Source organism: Cinclus cinclus, chromosome 3, assembly GCF_963662255.1.
Source record: "Cinclus cinclus chromosome 3, bCinCin1.1, whole genome shotgun sequence".
Taxonomy (NCBI): domain Eukaryota; kingdom Metazoa; phylum Chordata; class Aves; order Passeriformes; family Cinclidae; genus Cinclus; species Cinclus cinclus.
In genome coordinates, this window is record NC_085048.1 from 36,142,937 (window position 1) to 36,170,384 (window position 27,448).

The 27,448-nt window shown below is 38.5% G+C and overlaps 1 protein-coding gene across 1 annotated transcript in view; it reads right to left on the reverse strand.

Annotated features, from left to right (window-relative positions):
* The window catches only part of MDN1 (midasin AAA ATPase 1), a 93,551-nt gene that overhangs the window by 46,557 nt on the left and 19,546 nt on the right, over nt 1–27,448 (reverse strand). Inside the window, exons 12-46 of the mRNA XM_062489876.1 lie at nt 27,177–27,272; nt 26,071–26,183; nt 24,728–24,876; nt 24,567–24,627; nt 23,871–24,082; nt 22,266–22,369; nt 21,139–21,283; nt 20,401–20,497; nt 19,079–19,192; nt 18,312–18,459; nt 18,035–18,145; nt 17,083–17,234; nt 16,445–16,623; nt 15,885–16,093; nt 14,674–14,820; nt 13,798–13,939; nt 13,536–13,670; nt 13,321–13,459; nt 12,278–12,416; nt 12,056–12,186; nt 11,418–11,562; nt 10,185–10,314; nt 9,413–9,643; nt 8,501–8,698; nt 6,816–7,024; nt 6,179–6,301; nt 5,078–5,275; nt 4,878–4,985; nt 4,097–4,285; nt 3,229–3,318; nt 2,875–3,135; nt 2,471–2,741; nt 1,964–2,123; nt 1,557–1,673; nt 199–407 (exon numbers count right to left, since the gene is read on the reverse strand). Of these exons, the coding sequence (XP_062345860.1) occupies nt 199–407; nt 1,557–1,673; nt 1,964–2,123; nt 2,471–2,741; nt 2,875–3,135; nt 3,229–3,318; nt 4,097–4,285; nt 4,878–4,985; nt 5,078–5,275; nt 6,179–6,301; nt 6,816–7,024; nt 8,501–8,698; nt 9,413–9,643; nt 10,185–10,314; nt 11,418–11,562; nt 12,056–12,186; nt 12,278–12,416; nt 13,321–13,459; nt 13,536–13,670; nt 13,798–13,939; nt 14,674–14,820; nt 15,885–16,093; nt 16,445–16,623; nt 17,083–17,234; nt 18,035–18,145; nt 18,312–18,459; nt 19,079–19,192; nt 20,401–20,497; nt 21,139–21,283; nt 22,266–22,369; nt 23,871–24,082; nt 24,567–24,627; nt 24,728–24,876; nt 26,071–26,183; nt 27,177–27,272 (5,362 nt within the window). The remainder of the gene's footprint in view (nt 1–198; nt 408–1,556; nt 1,674–1,963; nt 2,124–2,470; nt 2,742–2,874; nt 3,136–3,228; nt 3,319–4,096; nt 4,286–4,877; nt 4,986–5,077; nt 5,276–6,178; nt 6,302–6,815; nt 7,025–8,500; nt 8,699–9,412; nt 9,644–10,184; nt 10,315–11,417; nt 11,563–12,055; nt 12,187–12,277; nt 12,417–13,320; nt 13,460–13,535; nt 13,671–13,797; nt 13,940–14,673; nt 14,821–15,884; nt 16,094–16,444; nt 16,624–17,082; nt 17,235–18,034; nt 18,146–18,311; nt 18,460–19,078; nt 19,193–20,400; nt 20,498–21,138; nt 21,284–22,265; nt 22,370–23,870; nt 24,083–24,566; nt 24,628–24,727; nt 24,877–26,070; nt 26,184–27,176; nt 27,273–27,448) is intronic.

Below are 27,448 nucleotides of genomic sequence, written 5' to 3' on the forward strand. Positions count from 1 at the left end.
TTTTTCATGACTTGAGTCTACTTTCTGGGAAGGTGAACAACCAACCCAAAAGTACCTGATCACAGTTTTTTTGTTTAATGCGCTTGCTTATATGAGCACATAACACAATAAAATAACCAGGGTTTAATAGTAAAAACTTAATCCATATATATGTAATGAGCCCATGTTGCTAAAAAATACTGAACAGACTTCTTTTACCTGCTATTGCTGCCTTGGTTTCTGAATGCACAGCCAGAAGTGCTTCACAGACACTATCTCCAACTAAACCCAAGCCATGCAGAAGTAACTTCAAATCCAGACTGTCCAACATATTTCCATCATTCTCCCCAGGAATGTAAATTTCAATCCCACGATTCCGCATGGCTCTGGATATTTCCCCATGAACTGGATCCATAGAAAGGAAAAGTCTGTTGGATATTGAAAAAGAAGAATTAAAGTTGGAATGGACCTACAACAATCATCCATTTCAACTGCCTTAAATTCTGAAGATGCAACTTAGGTCCTTAAACTATCCCTCTGGAACCACCAAATCTGCTTCTGCATAAAAAAATCTCCATCTTCATAAAAATGGGGACACAACATCTAGAAATCCAGAGACAGCTACTGAATTTAAATGAAAAATCTGTATGAATAGTTATATTTTGCAATTAGACACAGATATTCTCCATGACTTTTAACTCATTATTATCTGACTTATGTCTGTTTTATCATTTACCCACTTACAAATACAAGTTAGACTATGCCTCTGAGCTATGAAGACTTTTTAAAAAGTCTTAGCAACAGCTTCAAATCAATCTGCTATTTAAAAACCAAAGTATCCAACATCCAAGTAGTTAATACTATCAGTAGACACCGCTTAAAACCAAGGAGGAAAAAGTACTTCTGAGATACAACACAGTGAAAACAGGTTTCTGAAGAGCCAAAAATGTTTCCAATTCAGAGAATCTAGAGCAAATCAGCTCAAATATCCCTGTCACAAATATATAACAGGTAGGAATTATACAGAAACCTGCTACCATCTCATCCCATCTTCCTCAGAGACTTCAGGTCTGAGAGGACAGACTGCCAATTTGGGTGGTTTGTTGGGGTTTTTTTAAGTCCTGTCACTGCAGGAAACTCAAACTTACTTATGGGATGGGAAAAGCTGGGAAGAAAATTATTATGCCCATATACCAGCTTTCATAACCAGCATATCTCAAGACTTCACTATCCTCAATGCACATACCCTGAATTTCATTACAGTAAAACAGGGAAGTACTGAAATCCTAAATTAGAAATGCAAAATCAAGGCAGAGGCACATTGCTATGAATTTTCTTGTGTAATAGTTTGTGTTGCAACAGGGATATAAAGCAAAGCCTCCTTAAGCTGCCTTTTATATGCTCACAGTGTAGTTTTCTTCCCTGTGAGAGTGTCACTACACTACATGGCACACTGAACAATGTTCAAAATAACAGAAGATCAGAAGACTGGCTCACTGATGACATTTTTATTCTAAACCTGCTATTTGATAAAGTGGGGTGGGGGGGGAAAAAAACCAAAAAGCAGAAATAAGTACCTGAAGTTTGGATGAGGCGCTATTGTAGGAATCGTGCCATCTATGACACCTCTCTCACTCATGGTCAGAACACCTCCTGGTTCAAGCAAAGCATTCAAGCGGTCCAGCACAGAAGGGCTACATGCAAAATAAATTCATGTGGTCATGAAAAGGTACCAATTTGACCCCTGTCAGATCTGCAATCAAAATGATACCAATCTTAAGCAAAAGCCAAACAATTAACTACTTTATGAGGTAGCAGGAAAACTTGCAAATGCTAAGCTGTCTGAGAAGGAAGATAGGCTTCCAGAAAATCTAAGTTATTGCTCCCGAGTATTAGCAAATCAAAATATTCCGTTGTGAGCCACTCAGAAGTCAATCAGGGAAGTCAAAGGATTCACTGAAACAAGGCCACTAAAATTTCTTACTTGCAGAAATTAACATTGTCCATTAACAGCCAGTCTCCAGATTGCAGGGCCTGGACCAACATCCCATCTACCCACTCAAAAGTGCCATGGCTGTTGCAGGCAGCAGCCTGGGCCTGCTGCAGCTTGAAATGCCGGAACTCTTCTACCAGGTGAGCAAACTCTGAAAGGAAACATCTTACACTGAGACTTACATTAACAAAATAGCTTCTAGCATCATTCAAGAAAAATAGTAGTTATTTTTTTAATAAACATGGATGCTTCCTACTTTTTAGGGGAACATAACAGCAGAGGCTCCAGCTCTTCAGTAGCCTCCCACAGGCAAAATCCATGCAAACAGAAAAGGTTTGCAAGCAGAAAGAAATATAAAACAGATTGGCACTTTACTCCCTAAACAGGTACTTTTCTGCATCACTTCTCCCCCATTAGATGAAATTTGATGAGTATCAATGCCTTATTTTAAACAATGATTTTAAAAGACAAACAAAAAAGGAAAACCAATATACATACCCGCCTTTGTGTAAGAATTTATTTTGTTGTTCAGTCGCTGGGTAAGTACAAGTATTCCCTCCAGTTTGCTCACTAATTCAGCTGTAACACTTCCACCTCCTTCCCCCAGAGATTTGGGTTTGTAATTCAGGATGAAACTGCTCCATGCACGCAGAAGGAGTTCAGCATCATCTGCACAAAGTTCTGCCAGGAGCAGACTGTCCCTTATGACTGTGCTCACAGCATTCTCCACCTTTTCCAAGAGGCGCTGCCATGGCCTGTTGATATCAACCTGCAAACAGGCCATTAGGGAGTTAGCTCACGCAGAACAACGTGGTGCCAAGGCTCCATTTACAAACACTAAACTCACAGCAGACTGGCCACTACTAGGTAAGAGGGAGAAATACTGCCAAAGCAGTACTGACCTGCTCAAATCCACCCAGGAGCTCAGTGGTATCCATTGCGCTGTTCATCGCCATAATCTTCAGCCGATGGCCGGTGAGATGGGCCAACAGCTCCACCAGACTGGTTTTGCCAACAGCTGCTGGGCCCACCAGGATCACCATCCAGCTCATGTGCACACACTTCATTATGGACTCCAGAGACTGCAGTGAGTGATGCAGAAGTGAGAGAGTTCTGCCAGAATGAGGAATGTAATTGCCACGAGAAAGAACTGAATAACCAATCTGAAAGGGATGACAGATGGAGGCAAATGGAGTTTAGCTCCGCGAGTTGTTTCCTTCCCTATCGCACCACAAAATCCCTTGTCAACAGTTTACCTGAACATTATACGGACTGATGTGAAACTCCCTGGTTCCTGTATACACATCAGCCTCCTGGCCAAAAATGTCTCTGTATACAGAAATAACCTGGAACAGTTCAAACGCAAAAAGAGAATTATCAGTTCAGTTATCCACCGTTCCAAAGATTCACTTCTAAAGGTTTACATCTGAAGTATCTTTTCCTCTCAGCTCCGCAGCTGTATGACAGTAACTAACACCATAAATCACAAGCTTCTTTAACTAGAAGTGCAGCAAGCAATGTCAGCGTGAGCTGCCCAGAGCAACCCTTTCATTAATCAGTTTCCTGAGACTTGAAATACTGTAAGCAATGTCTCTCTCTAACAAAGTACTGGGATAGAATTCACTGCATAAATGAGCACTTTGGCAATACAAAAAAATATAACAATGTTACAGGGAGCAGAAAACCCATGAGGAAATATCCAGTCATACAGCCAGTAACTCCAGTTTTACAATCTGACTTTTCAGTTTAATACCATTTTAATGGCGTGAAATTAAACAAAAGCACAGGATTTCTAAACAAGAGAGGGTCAAGTAGGCAGCAAACATTATTATCCAACACAGAAACACACAATAATATGATGTGTTTTATTATAAGTCCTAGGTTATTCTACTCGACCTCATTTACATCAGCTGTTTTTATACTAAATTGATTGGTATTTCAAACAGCAAGGGAACCAGGTATCTATATTGAACCTCAAAACCCCAAACAAACCTATTTTTCTTTTTTAAAATATAAATGTCTACAAATTAATTGCAAGGAGTCCTCAAATTGGAGATCTATATTTTGATTTCTATAAATATGTCCTGACCATCTGAAGAGAAATGAAGGAGTACAATGGCTCACCTTTTCTTTGTCTTCTCTGGTTCTCATTCTTTCTCCATATACCAAAAACACATGCTGGCCTGGATCATAACATCCTGGTGACTGGTCAACAAGCATAAGCTGGCACCAGCGGAAAAGATCACGTAAATTGAACTCCCAGGGTCCTCCTTTCTGTCCCCACTTTTTTTCAGACATTACTTCCTTTTCAATCTGAAGAAAAAAGAAAAAAAAAAAAAGAGTAGCAATCAAAAAAATAACCTTTTATTCCACCCACAAACTGGTCTCCAAATATTGTTTTTAAAGTGTCAACTGAACTTCTGCCTTTGGCACTGCTTACAAGGTAAAGACGACTGAAAGAGCACAGTGAATTTACTTTGCTGAAGGTATTTTAGGAACTAAAGCTTGATTTAGTTTGTCTCTCCTCCACTGTTTCTCTAACACTCAGATCAATTTTACAGTTTACTCTTGCACTCTTATAAATGAATATGCAGTATGATGCTGACACAACATATTTTACCTAAGGTCACAGAATATTACTTTCTCCTATGTATGTATGTTTTATCTTCTGTGAAAAACAGTGCCTCATCAAATATCAACAAAAGCATCTGATAGTTACACTACAAGAATTCCCGTACCAGGTTTAGCGGTGTTCTTTACTTTCTTCTGCGTGTATTTCCATCCCTCTTTTTTTACCCACATACTTCCCTATAAAAATGCTTGGAAATATAATGTCAGACTCTTTTTTTTCTAATCTTACTGCATTCTGCCTACTTCTGCAGAAAATAAATTCAATTATGCTTACCTTGTTATTGAAAGCAACCATTTTAGCAATAATAGTTTTATCAATAGCAGGAAACAATGTATTCCCAATAAACTTCATATCTTCTGCTGACAGTGGATCCACATACACCTGTAAAATCAAGATATTTCAGAGTGTTTATAAAGTCAGAAACCTGTAAGATAGGATCATGATGGAATTTGAATCAAACAAAAAAAGCTTGCCTGTGTAAATCTATTAAGAAAGGACTTGGGAAGACCCTTCCTTCCACCTCCTTGTCTGTATGGATTCTGGCATCCAAAAATCTTAGTAGTTTTGTGCTGTACATGAAAATTCATTCCCAATTCTGGAACATAAATCTCAGCTCTGTGGTCAAAACACGCGTTAAGCCCCTCTAACACAGACTGAGAAGCCAGATTCAACTGAGGAAAGAAATAAGGATACAATATTAATGTTCCACAAAACATTTTTGCATAATCTCTAGTCTAACAGTCTGGGATATACAGAAGGTAAAATTCCACTTCATTGCTGCTCTACAACTAACACATGTTATTAGCATCAGAGAGACTGTTATTACACTGGAGCAGCTAACACTTCCTTATGCTCACTTGTAATTTGTACTGGGTTTTTTCATTGTGATAACAAAACTATTCTCCATCGTAAAAACCTGTATTTTCAAGATGTTTCTTCTGAATTTGCATTCATACCTTTGTGGCACTCAGAGTAGTTTGTTTGCTTAAATTAAGGCAGTTTTAGCTCTTTAATTATAGTGGCTGTTTAAAGTGGCATTCTTCATAATAGGGAAGGGAAAGGAGGTATAACACAGGGGGCTACAGAATTGATAATTTTTCACTCTGCAGCAATTAGAATGCATATTGCCAAGAAGGCAGATCTGTGCCTACACACGCTTGAAAGCACTTGCTACAGGGTACATGAACAAACCTGCAGTGGCAGGATAGCTTATACTGGCAAGGTGGAACTCTTCTCCACCGCAATTACATCAGTAACCAACACAGTGCATTAGTCCCCAGAAAAACATCTTGTATTTCAGTGAGATTGTATCCACATAAGAACACTTGTACCAAAACTTCTGCTCACACTCTTCCCTAAAAACTTTCAAATGTAAATCAAACCCATTCTGGCTTTTCTGCAGTAATTTAAGCTGGGATTCAACCCTTGTTCTCTTGTTTCAAACAAGTCTAGTTATCATCTGTCTCCATGAAGGGATGTCATTGTCATTCCAAGGTATTTATTCCATAGGCCAAATCACCAAATCTGCTCTTCTAGAACATTCCATTTTATTTGCTCCCCAAACCTGAATTTACCTCATCTAAGACAATCCAGTGTCCAGCCTTTAATGCTGCTAACAGTGGTCCATCACGCCAGGCAAATTCTCCTCCCTTCCCACCTTCAACAGGCAAGTCTGTCCCAAATAAGTCTGTCACATCCTTTTGGGAGTAAAGAACAGAATGGGGGAGTTGAGGAACTACAAAATTTGACAGAAGTTCAAAAACAGCATTTGGTAACATTTTCTCCCTTCCCTTTTAGTATCTACACTTTAGGTCTACTTAAAAATTTTCAGCAAAGCTTTTCCATTATAGGACTCCAGTGACCAGGTACTATATTTAACTTAACAACAAAAGTTTAAATTGGAACAAAAAAGCTAAAAAGCCTTAAAGCTGTTTTCAAGTAACATTGCAAAAGCCAAGAAAAACACAGCAGACAAAGATATGCATGACTTCACCTGAAAAGAACAGAAATATCTGGGAACTGGAATTGGCTCACAGAAGCTTACTGCTCTGTCTGCTTGCCCTCCCATTTAGTTCTATCTTGAGAGCAAGAAGGAAAACCTGACATTTCTCAGATACAGTACCAAAGTTAAAGTGAGTCACACATTAAAATTTACACAAAGCTTCTACCCTGCCATAAACACCAAGTAATGAAGATAATGTTTTATTCTACCGTTTGCTCAGACAGGTTGATTCGAACAAGACAGTTGCCTGAGGCTTTTGCCAGGGCAGCAACTAAGCTGGTCTTGCCCACTCCTGGTGAGCCCTCCAACAAAATAGGTTTGTTAAGCTGCAGGGCTCTTAACAGTCTTTGTGCATTCACTGCTGTAGTCCCCGCATTCAAAGCATAATCTGTCATGTTGTTCCTCTGGAGAACAGGGCCTAAAACAAAGGCAAGATAAACCAGAAAACAATTAAACAATAAAGAATGTTTATGCTGGAGGTGCTGACAGTGTGCCTCTGAATGAGCTCAGTCTGTCTGTAAACTGCTGATCTCAGTACAGCAAGCAATGGAGATCCAGTTTGTATGCCATTCTCAGAGATCTGGCACATACACTTTGACCCACAGCTGCATCTCAGCCCATCTCCACATATTTCTATTGGATTTTGCAAAAAAACCATATGGATGTACAATTTATTTTGCCAAGAAACCTCAATACCTCCTGGTTCATGAACTTAAACTAGAGATCTATCCCTGAAAAAACATAAATGTGTTCTTGCACTTCAGTCATGTGGATCTGAAACACAAAAGCAGCTCTTGAAAAATTGACACTGAGGAATACAATCCAGTCATGCTCCAGGATAACACATTAATCTGTTCCATATACTGCCAGTTCTGTAAAGTTTAATTAAAAGAGCCCTTAATTAAAAGATTGCTCCTCCTTTATTGTTGTTATGGCACACAGTGAGGAGAGAGCGCAGTTTGTCTGCCAAATTCCAGCCAGTATAGCTCGTTGGACATCACTCCCTCAAATGTGTAACATAGCATTGCTCATGTATACCAGATATTAATCACCAATGCATCCTACACAAACTGATAGCTGTTTAGTATGAAAGGGATCCAAAGGGGTTCCTTTTTTGAACTAATCAGCAGAGGGGAACTACGCAATTTATGGAAAAACATTGTACTTTGCACAATTTTATGCATGACTAACACAATCCATGAATGCCAGAAAGTTCAAATGTGAACAATTAGTACAGCATTAAGCACACATAGGTCCATGTGCTAAAAACTAACCAGCTGAGTTAGAAAGCTCACAGCCATCACTTTTTAGTCCTGTTGTGGTATTTTAAGGGTAAGAAACAGTGTTTTGCTAGCTCCATCTGCATTTTTTTGTCCCATGAGGAACTGAAACGCACAGACTTAAAGACTTTGCCAAAATTGCAGCAAATCTTGGAGAGCCTGGAGCAAGGTATGGCATTAGCCTCCATTCTGTTTAGCTTTGTACCCAGGACCCCTGCTTTCCATGCTTTGCACAAGGGCCAGGATGAGCTGCAGCTTTAGTTAGAAGTTCTGAGCATGCAAACGTGACAGAAAAATCACAATTCAAAACTAAAAAAAAAAAAAAAAAACAACAACCAAAAAACAAAACAAAACAAAAAAAAACAAACCCAAAACTGTTTTACACCACAAAAATATCTATGAAAATTAGGCCATTAACCATCAGGAAGTAAGGAAAAAAGGGAATGTACAAATGTGTCTTAATAAATGTGACTGAGTTGCAATCTAAACACTTTGAGGCAGAAAAGGCATTTTTCTGAATAAATTGTTCTATGATGGTTCAGGTATCCTACTTAGATTTAGTGAGTAATAAAACTACCAAAAAAATAAATGTCCACCCACTCCCAATCTCTTGCCTCTTGGAATAAAAAATGGGTGAATTCCCATAACGTTGTCCATCCACACAAACTCTTTTTCCTTTGTTCTGTCATAAATCTTCAGTTCATTCTTCTGATAATCAGTCAGCTCAAAGAATTGACTCATTTTCTCAGATAAGAATGTCAGGCATTTCTCACGAGCTAATGAAGCTGTATCAGCTGAGCAGGATGTTGTACCTGTAATTAGCAAAGTTAAGTGTGCTTCAAAACATAACTAGGCACATTCATCTTCTTACTAGAAGAAACTCAATCCCTTCACGTGCACACAGGTTTATATTTTATTTTAATGTTTTTTGCTTGACAGTGCTTCCAGTACTATTTACCATGGACAGATTGTGAGGAACAGAAGTTAGAACATCGTACTTCCAACCCCCTTTCTTCTACCACCACAGTCACCCCAATCCCTTGCCATAGGGCCCCCAGGTTTTCTTTTCTGGCATTTCTTGTACCTTTGACTTTTCCTCCTCTCCTTTATCTACTATTTATCAGCTGGATCAGCAGCCAAAGACATAAAGATGCATTCTCAGCTGTGTGCATGGTACAGGCCAGCACAGACAGATGCTGACATGTGGAGTGGGGGATAGAGAGCATAATATGTGCTCATGTACTGAATCAGTACAGAACACTCAAAAACCACAGGTTTTCTTAATTCATGTGCTAGCCTTTGTAATATTTGTAATCCCTCTACTTTACTTCAGCTTGCTCTATTACTCAAACTCTTGCTGCTGAAACACAGAAAAGGCAATGACATACAGGAGGTTGTCAAATGGAACTGAGAACTCCCAGAAGAGTCCAATGCTTCCCCAAAGCATTTTGTTTGCATTTGACTAAAAATATTAATACAAATACAGTTTCATATTTTCTGCTACCAAAAGAGCACTGAAGATTTACCTGATCCTATTCCATCGATATAGACCAAACATGCAGCATGGACAAAAGACATCACTGGAGAAATGTTAAGGCGGCTGCATCCTTTGGCAGAACTTGACTCATTCTCTGCCATGACATTCATAAAATTAACCCAGGCCAAGACATCTCTCACACTCAGAATACACTGGCGACCAAACTCTTGATTAGTCAGCCATTCAACAAAGTCCATCATGAGTTCTGCTATGTCTGCCCCTAAAAAAAGTTTAAAGAAAAAATAAAACCCAAATAAACCTGAGTTACAATTTTTTTGGTCACATCTACTACACTGTTGTAAAAACATCTCTAAAGTAGGTACAGCTGCATGAGCAATGTGGATGGGTACTTTACATCTAGAAACAGAACAAGAGAAGACAAAGCTCCTGCCTGAGCTGTTGTTACAGATCCTTTTAAATTCAGGTAACAAGACAGCATCAAGTGACTAACAGTGAAGCTGCTGGCAGAAAGTGAAAGACCATTCCTTTCAGCTTCCTACATTAAAACCAAGATGGGGCACTGAAGGGCTGGGGATAGTTCAACTACCTGGATAGTGAAGTAAACACAGCCTTGAACTTACTTCTGGCTAGACGTATAACATACATAGTGAAGGAGAACAAAGTCCAGAATATATCATATTGTCCTCAGGGAGAAATGCAACAGAAAAAGGGTGTCGGTACATTCTTGAGGAAAGGTTGGCAGTCTCCAAACTCCCTATTTTCTTAGCAATATTTGAATACCAACACACAGAAATACCTACCCTCGTGGTTTATTGCACCCAGGGACAACCCTGGGTGAAGATTGTGTTTCACAATCTGTATCAAATCATCCCGGCCATTGCTCTGTGGACACCATATTTCTGTAAATCTGTTGCGCAGCGCAGGGGAAAGCTGCAAACAAGCAGAGTGACAGAGCAATTAAAGATTCATTGTATCAACTTCCCTAAAGATCAATTAACAGCAGCTGTGTAGTCACTGTAACTGTAAACAATAAATAAAGTGAACAAGATAGATCTTCCCTTCTAATTTTGACAGAAACACTTTGTAAAATAACCTGTGAAAGAAGGAAGATTTTTAAGGCTTCTAGCACTGGCATCAATGCAGGAAATGGGCAGTAAAGAAAGTTCAAAAGAATATGGGAAGAAAGTGAGCTGGTTTGCAAGCACCAAAGCTCCACTTCATTCCAGGATACCATGTATCAAACAGTGGCTCTGTAATCTCCCTTTGCTTACAGAAGCAAATCACCACATGGAAATTTGCCCTCAATTACAACTCGTTTCTTTAATTCCTTTCTTCCTTGGCTGCACTGATCAAACAAAAATCAGTAGCACAAATGTAATCCAGAAATAAATCCCATTTAAACACATGGCCTCAGTGAGTGGTTCTCTACTCCAGAAACCACTTTAAATGGAGTACCCATCCTCTTTTGAGTAAAAGAGCTTCTCTCTTTTCTATAGACCTAGCTTCCAACACTGCTTAAAAGTTGTAGGGTTTTGTTGTCTTATGGGTTTTCTTTAACATGTTTTAAATTATTAATTCTCAACTTCAGAAACAAATTCTTTCATTTAATGGAGAAGCTTTTTTTTGGGACATGATGTTCATTATTAACTAAGAAACCCAAGATGACCATCACTTTCTGAACAGCATAAGCTATGCAACTTTGTACTGCCCCAGAGAGCCGGATTTACTGATTCACAAGTCAGATTCTGTACTTGAATATTCTGTATACCAAGCCTATATAGAGTATTTAGAGGTCTAAAGTTTCCTTTGACATTTTGCTGAGTATTCATTTATAATGCCAAAGTGACAGACCATAGAAGTGGCAAAAAAGAGATTCACCCCAATCGTCCTTTAGAGTGATGAAGCAGATGCCAACCAGGAAGCACTGGATTGCCAGAACTGGCATGATGCATTTTTGCACTGCATCTCTAACCACTTAATGGTCAGTATGACCAGAAAATGCATGCTATACTTCCAAATGTTTTGGCATTTACCTCTTTTTTCCCAAAGTCACCTCCTGGGTTCATGGTCGCAAGGATACGGAATTTCTTTCCTGCAACTAATAGTTCTACTTCATTCTCCTCATCATCTTGACCACCTTTTTCAGCAAGTACCAATGACTTTTCAGCTTCAAGAACACTAGAGAGAAAGTTAAAAATATTGCTTATTTTAAATTTTGTTCCACACTTCAAAAGATTACTTAAAAGTGAGAATCATACTAATTGGCCTGGATAAACTTTCCTTTACCCAATATAATGGCCAACAGAAAAGACTAAAGTGAGAGATACTGCTGCAAACAGATAATGAAGTTAAATTTATATTTGAATTCTTCTGGGGGGGTCACATTGCATACAGATACAAAAGAGGGGAATAACTAGATTTTGTTCCTGGGATTTGACAAGATAATTTCAAGAGCTCACTGACAGGCTAAAAATATTAATACTGCAAAGGTAAACTAGAGACTTTACTTTCAGGTTTTATTCGTACCACTGTCCTTTTCAGCAAGGGGGGCAGTTAACCTAAGCCAGGAAACAAATGCACCTAAAAGTCATCAGATTTGCCCCCCTCATGTTTGGCTAATGAAGAGACAGACACACTGAGGATGCTTAGTAGTACTACATTTCACACATACCTGTTAAGTCGCTCTAGTACAGAGTCATCAGCTAAAGAAATCTCATCAAGGAGGAAAAAACCCTCCTCCTTCATTGCTAAAACAAGAGGTCCATCACACCACTCAAAGAGTCTAGAACCATCAGACTCCTCCTAAGAAATGGAAAAGAAAGAGAGAAGTCATAACTTCTAGTTTTTACTTCCACGGTCACAACATCCAAGGTATTACTGGTGCAGGACAAACCTGGTCTTTGGACCTCTGCCTGACTGGTCGCAGCCCCCCCAGGAAGTCTGATGTCTCCATGTGCAGGTGGCAGTTCACTGAATACAGCCTCTGATTTGCTAATGCTGCAAAGATCTGACAAATGGTAGTTTTACCACACCTGCAAACAAGTAATTTAATTGAAAAGGATGAATTAAAAAAAGAAAGAAAACCAAACAATCAGCTCACTTTGGACAGGATTCATATTTTCATTGAAGAGCTATGAGGCAAAGACCCAACATGCAAATTTTCTCCTGCTCCTTTCCTTCAAAGAAATGTATTCAAAGTGAAGCCATTTTTGGCACAACTGTTGCTGACATGCACAAGAGGTCTTTAATTAAATTTAAATCAATAGCTGCATTGATGGATTTCTGCATGTTCAGAGTCAAATTTAATTCAGCTTGCCCTTCCAGATACTCAATCAGCGTAACATTTCACTGAACTGGAAATGCTACATGTCTAGACCAAGCCTAAGTCTGAGGGAATAAACTGCCGAGTATCTAGTTTTGATTTACTACTCAAGTATATTTTCCTTCTCTCTTTTCTTGCATTTTTCATTCCTTCTCTTTCATAAATTTTACTCTACAAAAGCAGACAGTATCTACTTCCACAACCTCCTCTACAGCATATTAGGTGGAGAAATGGTAGCAAGACTATATTCAAGCTCATAAAACATGCAAATTGAATGTGCTCTCAAAGAGAAAAATGTTACAATATCCCAAAAGCAGCCACTAAGGTGAGGCACAGTGAGATTCTACAGGGACAGAAGTCAGTTCACTTTCATTTTACTACTTTCATGTAACTCTATGTAGTTACACAATGCAGATGAACCCAAAGACACCGGTTAAATGAGATGCATCTGCTTCCCCTCAAAAAGGAACTGTGAAAAACAGCAGCTGCAAGTCTGCCATGAGACAGGCTCCAATGTCCCAGATCAAAGCAGCACTGAAGCACACACAATCATTTTGTCTCCAGCTCTGCAGTCGGAACAGCACTATCAAGAACATCATAAAAAGCAAGATTACCCAGTGTCTCCCACCAGCAGTACTGGTTCACCAAACTCCAGGGCTCGTCCCACCAAAATGGCAAGTCTCCTCATCCCCTGAGTCCAGACAACATGGTTAAAATCTCTGTCCATCACTGACATCCATGTGGAGGACTTAGCTGCACAACACAAAGCAATCCATCAGCTTCAGTCACATCCAGAGATCTACCAGTGGGGTTCCTCTAGGAAACTCACCCATTAGCTTTTTGACACTTTCCCCTGAGAAGAGAGACTCAGGATATATTTTTTTCTTAAAGTGTTTTTCAATGACATTTTGAATAACATCCACTTCTTCCTGTTTCCTGACTCTGCCTGCCAGAAGCATAAAACCTACAGAAGAGAGGAAGAGAGAAAGCAATTACTACCTGGGTAATCAACAACAAAAATTTACACTTAAGAGGTGGGGCTGGAAAGCAATTCTACAGACACCTAAAAAAGCTGGGGCAGCAGAGCTCACCATCATTTGCTAAGTGCTGAAGCCAGTCATACTCCTTCTGCAGCTGTTCTGCCAACCTGTACCTTTGAGCCCAGCGGAACAGATCCCGCAGGGTGATGAATCCATGCTTCCCAGCAAACACCGTCGAACCTCTGCGGTAAGACTGGCACAAGAACAAAACGTGAGGGTTTTCTTTCATCAACCCTTGCAAATACTTCAGGCAAAGCTAATCACCATTCTCTGCAGTGACATTGCAACAAGAAAATTCTATGAATAACTACCAAAAAAAAGTCCAGTAGAGTCACAGCTCCTAAGCACTAACTCCTTTCAGGTAGGTAACTGATGAGCACCAGGAACAAAGTAATTTAGATAATAATACTTAAAAAAAAAAAACAACTAAGAATAAAACAAGTACATGGAATAAAACAAAATCCAGTTTGTGCTGCAATAATTGCTTGTAAATATGAGGTAGTTTTAGCTACATACTAAGTGCCAAATGCTTGTTGAACACAGGGGTGTCTGAATATTTCCAAAACAACTGCTTAAAAATATTACCAAATTTCACATGACCTAAAGACCCCTACAAATCCAATACTGTACTTTGGCTCCAAAGCAAGAGTTAATTCCACACATTAAATCCCAAGGTGTCTGGTTTTTCGGGGTTTTCTGGGGGGGTTTCTTGTTTGTTTTTTTTCTCCTACCTTTCATCTCAAACCTTCCCTAATCTTAGTCTTAACCACTGAAATTAGTACCATGGCAGGTTATCTCCATGGTTTAGAATTTTAAATATCCTTCAGCAAACAATACCTCACCTCCCCAAAGGAATTTCTATTACTTTGTGCACATTCCTTTGAAGTATGTTTGCATTTCTTATAAGAAAAGAAAAAAGACTCATACTTGCAGGTCTAACATGACTTTGACAAGCTTGCTGCAATAAGAAGGTGGCAAACTGCAACGCTTGTGCAGGATGGTTTCCAGTTCAGCACTCGGCAGTTCATCAAAATGCAGCTCCACAAAACGATTTCTGAAGGCTCTGGACAAAACCTAAAAAATGAGGCCACACTACTGCTTGAACTTTTTCCTTTGATACTACTCATAGATTTTTCCCTACACATCTGAAGGAAATAAGGATAGCATCAAAGCATACAAATTAACATATACACATTAACACTGAAAAAAGTACAAGAGATAGACTGGATGAGGACAAAAGTCTTAAAATGGACAGGGTATTTTAAGGGCATAGGCAGCTAAGCATTACAAAGACACAAGCTCACTCTCCCTGCAATGGGAGAACTGGAAGGGTAGGTGTGATAAAACTTTAAGTCTGAGACAGTTTCATAAGTAAAGCAAAAGATGCATGTGCAAGCAAAGCAAAAGTAGTTGTTCATTCACCACTTGATATCAATAGGCAGGTAATCAGCCATCTCCAGGAAATAAGGGCTTCATCACCAGTGTTATTTATTATAGGGAAACGAACACTGAACTCCCCTTTTTCCTCTTCTTCCCCCTAGTTTAGACTGCTGAGCACAATGTCATATGACATGGAACATCCCATTGGGCAGGTGGGGTCCCAGCTGTGCCCCCTCCCAGCTTGTCATGAACTCCCAACCTATTCCACAGGTACGTGGGGCAGTGTGAGAAGCAGAAATAGCCTAGAATCTGTCCAAGCACTGCCCAGCAATAACTGAGACATCCCTGTACTATCAGCACTGTTTGGATCACAAATCCAAAACATAGCTCCATTCCAGCCACTATGAACAAAACTATGTACTCCAGAAAAAAACCAGTACAAAATAGACTTCTATAGAATCTCTTTTCGAGGGCTCTTGGACAAGAAATGCTGATTCAAGTAAAACATACATGAACTTCAGTTCACTAAATCACTTAAATCTCAACCACCTAAAATGAATTAGAAATTCCGTATCCATGAAACAAGCAACTCACCTGAACAGAGCCCAGCTGTACTGACAGTCCACAGCCACCTCAACTCTCTCCCCCTCTTGAGAGATTCATGTTACACGTCAAAACATTTTCGCATCACACTTGATATATGAGAGAGATTAATTCCCTGAAGCCTTAGCTACCCAAAAGGAATAGATCATACAGACCTTTCTGCCACCATAGAGACCTGGAGGGTTCTGTGTGGCAAACAGCATGAAGCGAGGGTGAGCTTTGACAACTTCCTGAGTCTCGGTAATGAACAGCTCTCTGTTATCATCCAACAAGCGGTTGAGAGCCTCCAGAACATCAGTGGGAGCCAAATTCAATTCATCTAGAACAATCCAGTAGCCCTTTCTCATTGCATCTATGAGAATGCCTTGGGGGGGTGAAACAGAAAATTTCCTAGTTAAAAATCTTATGAAGCAAATCTAACAGAAGCATGCACTCTGATACTTTTAGCAACCCATTTCATTCAGGATAAACACTAATCCAGAGAAGGAAGCAACAGTATTGTTTAGGTCTGATTGGACACGAATGATGAGACAGACAAACGTTTCAGAATTCACTGAAATTCAAACAAGTGATTATCACTGCAGTTCAAATACTAACTTTGACAGGTCATCTCTCCATCGTAATAAACCAGACAAGTTAAACAGAAAAGAAGAAACAAAAAGCCAGCCACTGAAATGAGACAGGAATCTGGAGTATATAGAATATGTTCACTTACCTTCCTTAAATACCAATTTTCCAGAGGCATCTGATGTGTAACAGCCAATATATTCCTGGATATCAGTATGTTCATGGTTGTTAATTCTTACACAATGATTCCCAGTAGCAGCAGCCAACCAGCGAATTAAACTGGTTTTACCAACAGAGGTCTCTCCTTGAATAAGTACTGGATGAGTCCTAAAAGCCATTACCAAAACAATGGGTTAGAAGCATGAGCCATGTCTTTCTCACACACAAGATGTCAACGTTATTAAACCAAACTACCAAAACACCACCACTTAACTCATTTGGGGCATCCAAGAGCACACACAGCAGGGAAATACAAATATCTTTACTTAAAAGTGCTAACAGCTACCCATGAAGCTTCCCATGGCAGTGTGAAATAAGCAGATTATTCTACCTGCAAATTTCTAGATCAGATTTTAAATAAAACTAGCTATGGCAATAAGATGGTTTAATAAAACAAGTAACACATGTATAAATTTCAAGTCACTTTACAATGAAAAGTTAACTGTAAAGTAGAAGGAAAATAGACATTATTCATCCAAACAACCAAGATTAGAGGGGCACCAAGAACTCAAGGCCTAAACAAACACATTTAACTTAGTTTGTTAATTAAAAAGTTGAAACACTTACCCTGCAGACACAACCCTGACAATGTCTTTCAGATTAAGCTTAACTGAAGGGGTGAGCACATAACTCTCATCTACTGTAGGTTCTTTGTCCCCAACTGAAATCCAGTACCCTTCTATAAGTATAAAACTCCCTCCTTGAGGTTTTGGTATTTGCTAAGGAGACATGACAGAAATAACAAATTATACAAACTGTTTTCAATTTGCTAATGAAAACAACTACTGTTACACCATTGCTACATATTCTCTAAAGTAATTTTAAATTAATCCCTGAGCACTCCTGCAATAAGCACTGTCCCTTTGTCAAAGATTGCAAATTACAGGAAAAACTTGACCAGATTATTTCAGGATCATGAAGCAGGAATCTTTGCAGTGGAATGAAGATAAAAATGTCTCAAGAGTCTTAGCACTGAATTTTGAAGGTCATTTACAAGCAGTAACTTTGCTTTAATCTGTTTTATATACTTATACACATTTTCCAGTACGAAAGGGTTTATTTTGAAACAAATACCCATCTCTTTAACTGGCTTCCCCACCCGCCATGCAAACTCATGCTGGGTTCCCAGCACTAGTGACATTCTTTCTTTCCCATAAGAGACAAAGCACAGATGCTTCTTTGTATCCATATGTTCTGCATTCAGAGTCTAAAAATATAAAGCCTGAGAAAGCTCCTCCAAAGTCTGTGAAAGCTTTACAGTTGGAGCCACTGCATTAAGCTGCTCACACTCCACAGTACTTTAGTTATTCATGCTTCCCTATTTTTTCAAACTTCAAATAAACCAATTCAAGTAAAGTAAAAAAATACAAAAGAATGGCATTAATTTTGTCTAGTTCTCGTCTTTGAAAAATGAAAAACAGAACTGCACGAGGAAAACAGAGGAAAAAAGGAGAGAAGACAACTCAAAATAAATTCTGCTTTAAGTACCAGACAGCTCTTCATTATCTTAGTTGCCTACCTGCTTGAGAAGGCTTTTGATGTTGCCAGAGACTATATGCTGGCAAATTAGCTTTTGAACCACTGGGTGAGAACCTCTGTCAAGCTGTGTCAAGAAACTCAAACAGAAGCCCTAAGAAGGAGAATTCTTTTCAGTGATAAACATGAAAAATAAGGAAAAAACATACAGATTAAAGAACCATCTATGTTCAGTACCAAACTTCAGAGAAGATTATCCTTTACCCAAAGAACCTCTGTAGTGAATACACACTGAAACAAAAGCCAGAACAGGCAATCACCTCATAGAGGGAGCGTGCTATGCTGCCACACGGGTTAGATGCTGCAAATCTCAATGCCCTGCACAGGGTACGGAGACTGTAGTGAGGTCTGTGGCCAGTTCCATCCACCAACTTAGTTTCTGCTTCCTTTCTCACAGACAAATAAAAGCTGCAAAAATAAAGTTGCATAGAGCTGTTACTGATCTGCTCCAAGTAATCAAACCCCAAGTATGAACACTTCAGTTTATCTCCAACTGTTACTTTTCTTAAAAGCTCCAGGTTACGAAAGCCATGCCAAGCTCTGCCATCTGTACAGTCAGTGAAGCAAAGCAAAGAGTATTTTTAGAACCATATTTTTGACAGATCTCGATATACAGAGCATGACTATAAACTCCAAGTATTCTAAACATGAGATAGTTCACCTTACACTAGGGGAAAGAAAGGTAATTAGATGAACACACATGACTTTCTTTGGAATTATCTACAGAAACAAACCATTTTAGTCTCTCAGATGTGAAAGAGGACTAAAACAAGGATGCTATTTAACTGGTGCCACCAAGAAAACAATTCTGAATTTAAAAAAATAAAAATCCTCTTCCTACAAATACGGAAATCTGCAGTACTAGGAAGATGGACGTCCACACTCTTCTGTTTCCTAAAGCTATGCCAACTGCTGCATGGGGAGCATTACAGTGTTTCCCAAAGCAGTCTTACCACAGACTGCAGTCACATACTTCCTTTTTGTGACTTATTTCACCAAGAATTTAAAAATATTATAGTCAACTTACTTCACAATTCCTTGTACTGTGTTTTTGTTAACATTCAAGCTTCTCAGATAATCCATTATAAGAATTTGCAGGTCTCCTTCATTTCTCAATTCTTCTACATAAAGTTCAGTAAACCTGAAAGAATCACATCAATCTGTAACACTCAAGACACCTGACCATACTGAAAAAATCATGTTATATATAAATCTCATGGAATATAACAATTTAAATTATTAAGTAACAGAACATTGATTGTTAAAGCTACAGACCTACAGACTGTCAAGCCTACAGACAGACTCAAGAACCAGAGTAGTTGAAAAATAGGGCGTAAGTAATATTTTCAAGTAGTTTATTTGAATTAGTTTAATGTCTTAGACTGAAAGTGAACAGTGCGACTTAAATTACAATTTTAAACAATTTGCAATAGATACTCAAATGTTACAGCCTGAACAATGAAGTATGGACAGAGCAGTAGCTATTTTTGACAAACAGTAGTAGGTATTTCCGACAAATAGAAAATATAAATTCATTTAAACTTAGCAAGTTATGCTGATGCTGAAGTCTCTTTTCTTCTGTATTACACTCACTCTCTTACCTTTCACTATTCTGTAAGAGAGCCAATAGCAATAAAACCTTGCTTTGCCAGTAATAACTACAAGTGACTAGTTACACATAGCTGGTGCATCTCCACAGTCTTGCCCAGTGCTCATGAACCTGGGAAGGAACTATACAAGCAACTTTTGGCACTCATGAGGGAAACTGTATCAAGCAGGAGATTTATGCATACAGGAATAGGTAGATGGTACTGAAGAACGGATTTGCCACAATTCCAATTGCCTTGCCACAGCTTTGAGACCATGCGTCAAATATTTTGAGTACCACACGTCTGTGCCACCATGCAAACCACCTTCCTTTTGAGTGAGCAAGACTGGATGTGCAGCTTTTTGCAAGGATCATTGACACTTCTGAGTTAAGAGAAAGGCTGCTCAACAGACACCAAGCACTTAATCATCTTTGTTACTCCCATCAGGAACATAAACTGCTGCAGTAGCATTTCCAGGTGCTGACAGCTTAACTGTGAAGAATAATCATTTCCTGCCCCCACTGACAACACCCTACACTACTGCTAGACCATTTGCTTACGGTTCAGCTACTTCACAAAAATATTTTGCTAATTCTATTTAATTAAAAACCTTCACATACATCTCTTACAGGTAGTAAATTTGAGTTCAGACTTGCATCCTCAGGCTTCAGATAAAGCATTCTTCACTAGTCAACTCCTGAAACAAACTGAACTCTGAAAAAGACAGTGACTATTTTGCCCCAGAATCATTATTTCCTACCTGTTTCTTATTCCTAGAGGAAGATTTCTTTTTCCAACATCTGTAGCTGGATTCATGCATGCAAACAAGCGAAAATCAGGGTGACGGACAAGAGGCTCTAAAGCAAAACAGAAATAAAAGACAAAGTTCATGATAAACACAGGATATTTATGTTAAATGTGGTATTGTATTTTATCTAAGGCAACTTTCTATTGCTGCACTACTACATTTTCTTAAAAACACCAGCATCAAAAATTTTCAGAGAATAACCCCATGTGATTTTATCAGAAGTACCTGTATCTTCACAAGAGCCACAGGTAAGTTAAACCCTGACTTCTTTGTGCATAGCAAGGTGTTGTAACAACATAAAATTCAAAAATTATGTGAGCCTGGAACTCCTTTTGTCTCTCTCAAAACAATAGCCAGTGCCTCCCTCAACCAGGAAAAAAATCTAGCCTGGAATGCTCACACAACATTTACCTCTCTCTGTAGCTCTTGAAAGCAGCATTCAGAGACTGCATTTTTCATCTTTACATCTGTAAAAGGAGTTAACTTTCTACACAACAGCCCCTATAGTGCTGTTGAGAACACACCAGTGTTTTGCACCTCTTGCAAAGTACAAAGTCTATAAAGAGCACATTGCTATCTTGTGCACACATCCATTTTAAGGGAAAACAATCTCAACTTATTTTGAACTATACAGGATAGGGAACTCAGCTCGATACCAAGGTACAGCATAAGCAAGCACAGAAATATTACCTGTGTCTCCTCTATCTAGTAACACCAGTGACCCAGATGATCCTTCCAATAAACCACTCAGGCACTCCAAAGTCTCTGCTGCAGCCAAGTTAATCTCATCCAATAAAATCCACTCTCCTTTTTTTACTGCTTGCGCCAGAGTACCCTAAAAGTAAGAACAACTGGTTAATCATGCTGCCAGCAATGAAGTGTCACCTGAAGCATTCACATACTGAAAATACTTGGGTGTGCAATCCATGGCTTGATGAGACAAATGGCAATTCCAGACCTTTTACAACAGTGGCAGTTTTACTGGTCTCTCTCAATAACAACAGTCATTTTGCCAGCACAGAAGTCAGACAGTTATCATACCATTATATCAGGTACCAGTTAGATTGGATCAAATACAACAGATTTTAGTTCCCTTATCTGTGCAATCTACCACTGTGGTGTATATGTGTCACTACCACATTAGAATGAAGTTAATCTGAAGAAATCCAAAGACACAAGCAGTATTATGCTCCTAAGTAATCTGTACCCTATTAATTAAAACTATACTTAAGTCAGAGGATCTCCAATTACTCAAAAAAACATTTTTATAGAGGACTCATCGACATTTCTCACACTTTACATGAAATTTGAGAGCATATATTCAGATTATCAGGGTGACAATAAACAAGCATAAGTAAACCTCATGGTTCCTCCTAATCACACAATGTCATTAAAACATATTATGGGTTTGCAACATTTAGAAAAATCAGTTCTAGATAAACAGCTCAGATTCCTAATATTAAATCCTTCACAAGAATCCCTAGGCAGAAGCATGACCTACTGGAGACTGATCAGTAACTTTTTTCTAATCTCCTAAAGCTGAAAAGAAGATATGACATACTGATATCCTTATCATACAAGTCCTAATTTGTGTTATACAGCACTGAATTAATGTGCTACCACAAATCAGCCTCCCACCACCCATCTCACCACTGCTTCCTTCAATCTGCACATTTGATTTCACAGACTCATCACGGCACACATTTTAATGCACAGCAAGGTTCTTGCCAGGGAGCTATTTATATAATACTGATTGCAACATCTTTTAAATACTTCTCCTTACTCTTCCTAGCATCAAAATGCAAATATCTGAATACCTCAACGAATGCAAAGAGAAGAGCATTTTCTGTCATCTTCATCTGTTGATGAGCATGATTCAGTTTAAGACCAAATGCCTCCCACTTTTCCTTTAGTGGTAACCCTGCAAGCAAAACAAATTTAAGTTTGTACCATCAGAACAGTAACACAAAAAATGTTTGACAACAGTATTTTAATAAAATCGTTTCAAGCAGAGATATACAAAAGTAAGCTTGAGCAACAAAACCATTCAAGTCCTGCAGATGACACACCACAAATAAAAAAAAATATTTTCTTGTTTTGGTTTTGCACATGTGTTTTTTTTAAATTTAACTGTATTCGTATGTAAATTGTGCTCAGATAATTTGCTATTCATTCCTAGATGAGGAACAAATACTTATAGTGCACTTTGTTCTAGCATGACTGTTACCAGTCTCTAGTTGCCAGAAAGAGACATGTCAAAAAAATTCATCCAAATTTATAACCCTTATGACAGAACAGATTAACAGTGAACACTTCAGTATCAATAATTAACACACTCTTGCTTATCAGTTACAACAATATTTACTATAGCACTGATTTCAATTATTTGTTAATATCAGTACCTGAGCTACACACAGCATCAGACTTTCTTAAGAACCTTTGCAAGTTACAGATTTCAGCTTGTCTTTATTTTAGGATTGTCAATTCTTGAAATAAGTGGTCTTTAAACTCTCTTTTTTTTAACATTTGTGGGCATTTATTTTAGTATCTGCATATTCAGCAGAACAAATTATAAAAAGAGAAAAGAAGAGAGAGTCCATAATTAATTTTATTTAGCCCAAACTGAATGAAAGCTACAACTTACCTGTTCTGCTGGTCTAGAACCAGAAAGAGATCCATGCAAGGCAAAAATCAATACTGCCCCAGCCCCAAAATGGGTTGCAAAGTATAAAACAAGAAAAATTTATTTGGATACTAAACCACACTGGAACAAAATAAAGCACTAGGCAAGTCAGCATCACTGACAGAGGAAGCAAGACAAAAGCAAACCCACAAAAATAATTCCTACCCTAAAACAGTTATTACTTTGGCTTTGGTTATGTTATTGTTGTTCGGCTTTGTTTTTCAAACAGGACATGTTTGTGAGACATAAGCAGATTCCAGGGCTGAATGTATGAATGCATTCCCATAGAAGATTGACACACAAACAATCAGGACTGCTCACCAGCACTGCTAACAAGTGCTGAGTGGAGACCAGATGTCAAGGGTACCACAGGGCAGATAATCTCCACACTGTCAGACATAGCTAACAGCAGAGATGAGTTAGAAAAAGGAAGAGAAAAACCAAAACAAAACCCAGACACTGTTCTAACAGTGTTCTGAATGTCTTGTTGCAATGTTTACATTGCATTTCTCAAAACCACAAAAACAAACGTAATATATGGGAAGAAAAGAACCCCTAAACCTCAAACAAACCCAAACTAAAAAAAAAAAAAAAAACCAAAAAACAAAACAAAACAAAAAAACCACCAAAAAAAAAAACCAAACAAAAAAAACCACAATAAAACCAGAAGTCACCAATATTTATCTACCCTCTGCAGTGGTTTAGCACTAATGTGTGTTTGATCCATCTAAAGTCTTACCAGATGCATTTTCTTTTACTTCTTTATTAATAGCAGATTTATGAATATGCTGCATTAGTTTTAGCAGATCATGCCAACGTTTCTGTCTGTAGCAAGTCTGAATGTGTCCCAAGAATGTTTGATTCTTCTTCCTAGAGAATGTCTGAGAGAAGAGTTCTTCAAAAGACTCTCGCAGAGGGAGCCAGATCAGCTTGTTATCCACAGGCTTGTAACTGAAGAGAAGCAAAAGAGTAATTATTTATGTGAGACAGAGTCATCTGTGAACTTAAAAAAGAAAACAAGTCCAAAACCAGTTACTTGAAACAGCAAGCTGCATGGATGAACCCTTGTTTCTGAAGTCTTTTACTCAAGTTACAAATTTAAGAGACTCACACATGTTTAAATGCACCTTATGAGGTGATTTTGTAAAGAGAGGAACACCCCGTCTTTACAATAAGCAAAATATTTGTAATATTACCAAACGATATCTCCAGTGAATATACCAGATTTATATTGAACAGCTTAGCCATTTTTAAGGACTTCAGACTGTGTTTTTGAATGACTTCATCACACAGTTCTGCACACAATTTAGTGAAACTGCTCTGCTCTTCAGCAAGGACTTTTGCATGCAAAGGTGTTTACTGAGACACTTATCCTACTGTGAAACAGATACTGCCCATTTGCTCTGCCAACAACAAAACAGTGTCAGTGACTCACCCCCCTAAGAGATCTGCCGTGTCACTTTGTTGGTTCATGTTGACAACCCTCAAACGGTGTCCTTGAAACAGAGATAAAAAGCACCATCAACTTGTAGGTTCGTTTGTTTGTTGGTTTTCAAATTATCTTCATGTAAGTTACAATTTTCACACATTAATTACCTGTAATATGAGCTAGGTACTGAACCGTTGAGGTTTTGCCAGTTCCTGTTTCACCAACCAAAAGCACGGGCTCTCCTTTGACAACACACACTGCAAGCTGTTCAATCAGTACTGCAGATGGCCGTGTGGCAGCAAAGGTATGTTTTGCCCTGGAAAAACAAAGTAAGTTACTCAAAACTAAGCCTTATCAAGGAGCTCATTTCAATTTTATCTTCATTTTTTAAGTGGAGTGGTTTGATTTAGGATTTTTTTTTAATATCGGTCTGAAAAGACATAGTTCTAAGATACCCTTCTAAGATGTTTTTCTCAAGATAACCTAAAAATTCAGGATTTCCAAATAACTTCCTATCTTGGGTTGCTATGCAGGATGTAACCAAAAGTATGTATTCTATCATAATCTGTTAAAAACAGGTGGGGCAGTGTTCTTTATCTTTTCTGACCCACCCTTTGTCCAGGGAGGCATCTTCTGTTAATGGGCCATTGGAGTCTCTCTACTTGACTGATAAAATTACATCATCCCACTGTGAGATGCCCCAACCAGGGGGAGGAGCCAAGCTTTTCCTACCTAGATAAAAATCTGACATTTGGTACACCAAGGCAGCCTTTTTCCACTGGATTCCAGAGGGAAACCAGACCTTTCCATGTCATCAGGGACCTTCAGAGGAAAACTGCACCCTTCTACTGCTTCAACCACTGCTTCAACAGAACCACATCTGTCACTCCAGGAGGACTGCAGCCACCATTTAATCAGACTGCTACCAACATCCTGACTGACAGGGTGTCAGGTTGTATTCTGACTCTTCAGTGTTTTGGGTTTGGTTTTTCTAATACCGTACTTTTATTTTAATTTTCCTAGTAAAGGGCTGCTATTCCTATTCCCACTTCTTTGCCTGAGAGCTCCTTTATTTCAAAATTGTAATAACTAAGAGGGAGGGGGCTTACATTTGCTATTTCAAGAGAGGCTTCTGCCTTCATTAACAGACCCCTGTCTTTCAAACCAAGACACTTCCTGGCCAATGAAGTTAGTGACATATACTACAAAAATCTCCCTCTATAAAGGTAGAGCCATCGAAATCTTTTCATAACAGCTGTGGATCCACAGTACTCTGAAGACACTCTAGCTCAAAGAAGCTGAATCTCCATGCTTTGGCTGCCAGAAAAATGATGCACATGCTCTTAAAAATACACAAGGCAAAACTTAGATTGCAAGGGAGAGAGTTCTCATGTTCCTTTCAATAGAGTGAGAATACCCAGTTCACATTTTCCTTGACCCTGTGACCTGCAGTCTATTCTATTCCACCACAAAGTATTTGAATCCACATGGAAACTACAGGATATTTTACCTTTGCACAGTGAGAGCTTGGATCTGCTTCTTTGCAAGATTCACTCTTCCTACAGAGACTTCTTGTTCCCGTATTGCAATTTCTGGTTTATAGAGTTCACAGAAGAACTCTACCTGTGAAAAAAGCATCAGCATTTCCGATACTAATGTTTACATTACAGTAAGAACACCCACGCCACACTACCAGTATTACTTTGCAGCAAGTTAATTCTTAAGGGCAAAATTCTCAGTTTTGCAGGTTTTACATAATCATCCCCTAAAATCGTGAAGGACCTCAGAAGTATTTTTAAACAACTTCCAACTTAATAACTTGGTAATAGTCTTTGCTACTGTATTTCTATTTCTCCTACTTGCATGGTAGTTCAACTACACAAACTTGAACAGTTATTTTAACAATAAACAAATAAACAATCTCCCTTTAAAAAGCCCTTTTGTGTAAGCAAGGATATTTTGCCACTTACAGGCAATAATGTAATGCTGCAAATAAATAATGCAAAAAAAGGATAAAGAGGAAAACCCACAGAAGTTTCAGGGAGCTGTCTGAAAACTGAAACTAACAACAGAGGGAATTTGCTTTTCAGACTTCTACAGTCAGAAATAGTTGAGAAAGAAATTATTTAGTTTAATTCTATCATTTATAGATCTTCAGAGAGGCAGCTGGTTTTGTAATCAGTGAATACAGACCAAGTAGCAGTAAAGATCATGTTTCTCTCTGATCCCTCCATTTAAGTGACTAATATTCACTGTAAACCACCTAAGAAAAAAACCACATTCTTTGCTACCCTGTGCATCTAGTGGTATCATGTGCTTAGGCAGCTGTGCTGCTCCAGCTGTGAAATCCCTTTGCATCATGAGGTCATTTGCTCTAAAACAGGTTCCCTGAAACTTTGAGAAAAAAAAAAAATCAGCTCAATATAAAATAGGAGAAAAACAGAACCTGAGAGAGAACAAAAACAAAAAAAAAAAACCAAACCAACCCTGTTTCAGACAGAGAGGTGGGCATAATTTTGAACTAAAAATAGCATAACATATTTCAATTTATCACGCAAAAATTGCAAGATATAGAATACTATCAAAAAAGATCATGTTAATTGTAGTTTGACATACCTTTTTTTTTGAAATGTTTAGGTAGCTTCCAATAATTTTTGCCATTTTCTGTCTGCTCCCTTGGTTTGACAACATGGCTGTGAAACAGTCCAATGCCTGTCAAGGAGAAAACCAACTTCTTGAAAACTAGTTTTGTATGATCTTATCTGACAAGCACCATCTTAACCTAAATGAACCTAAATCCAATCCAACCATTATAAAGAAAACTATTTCACTATCCTCTGAAGGAGTCAAATAACAGAGTTCAAAAAGATGTAGTAAGAACTTCTAAA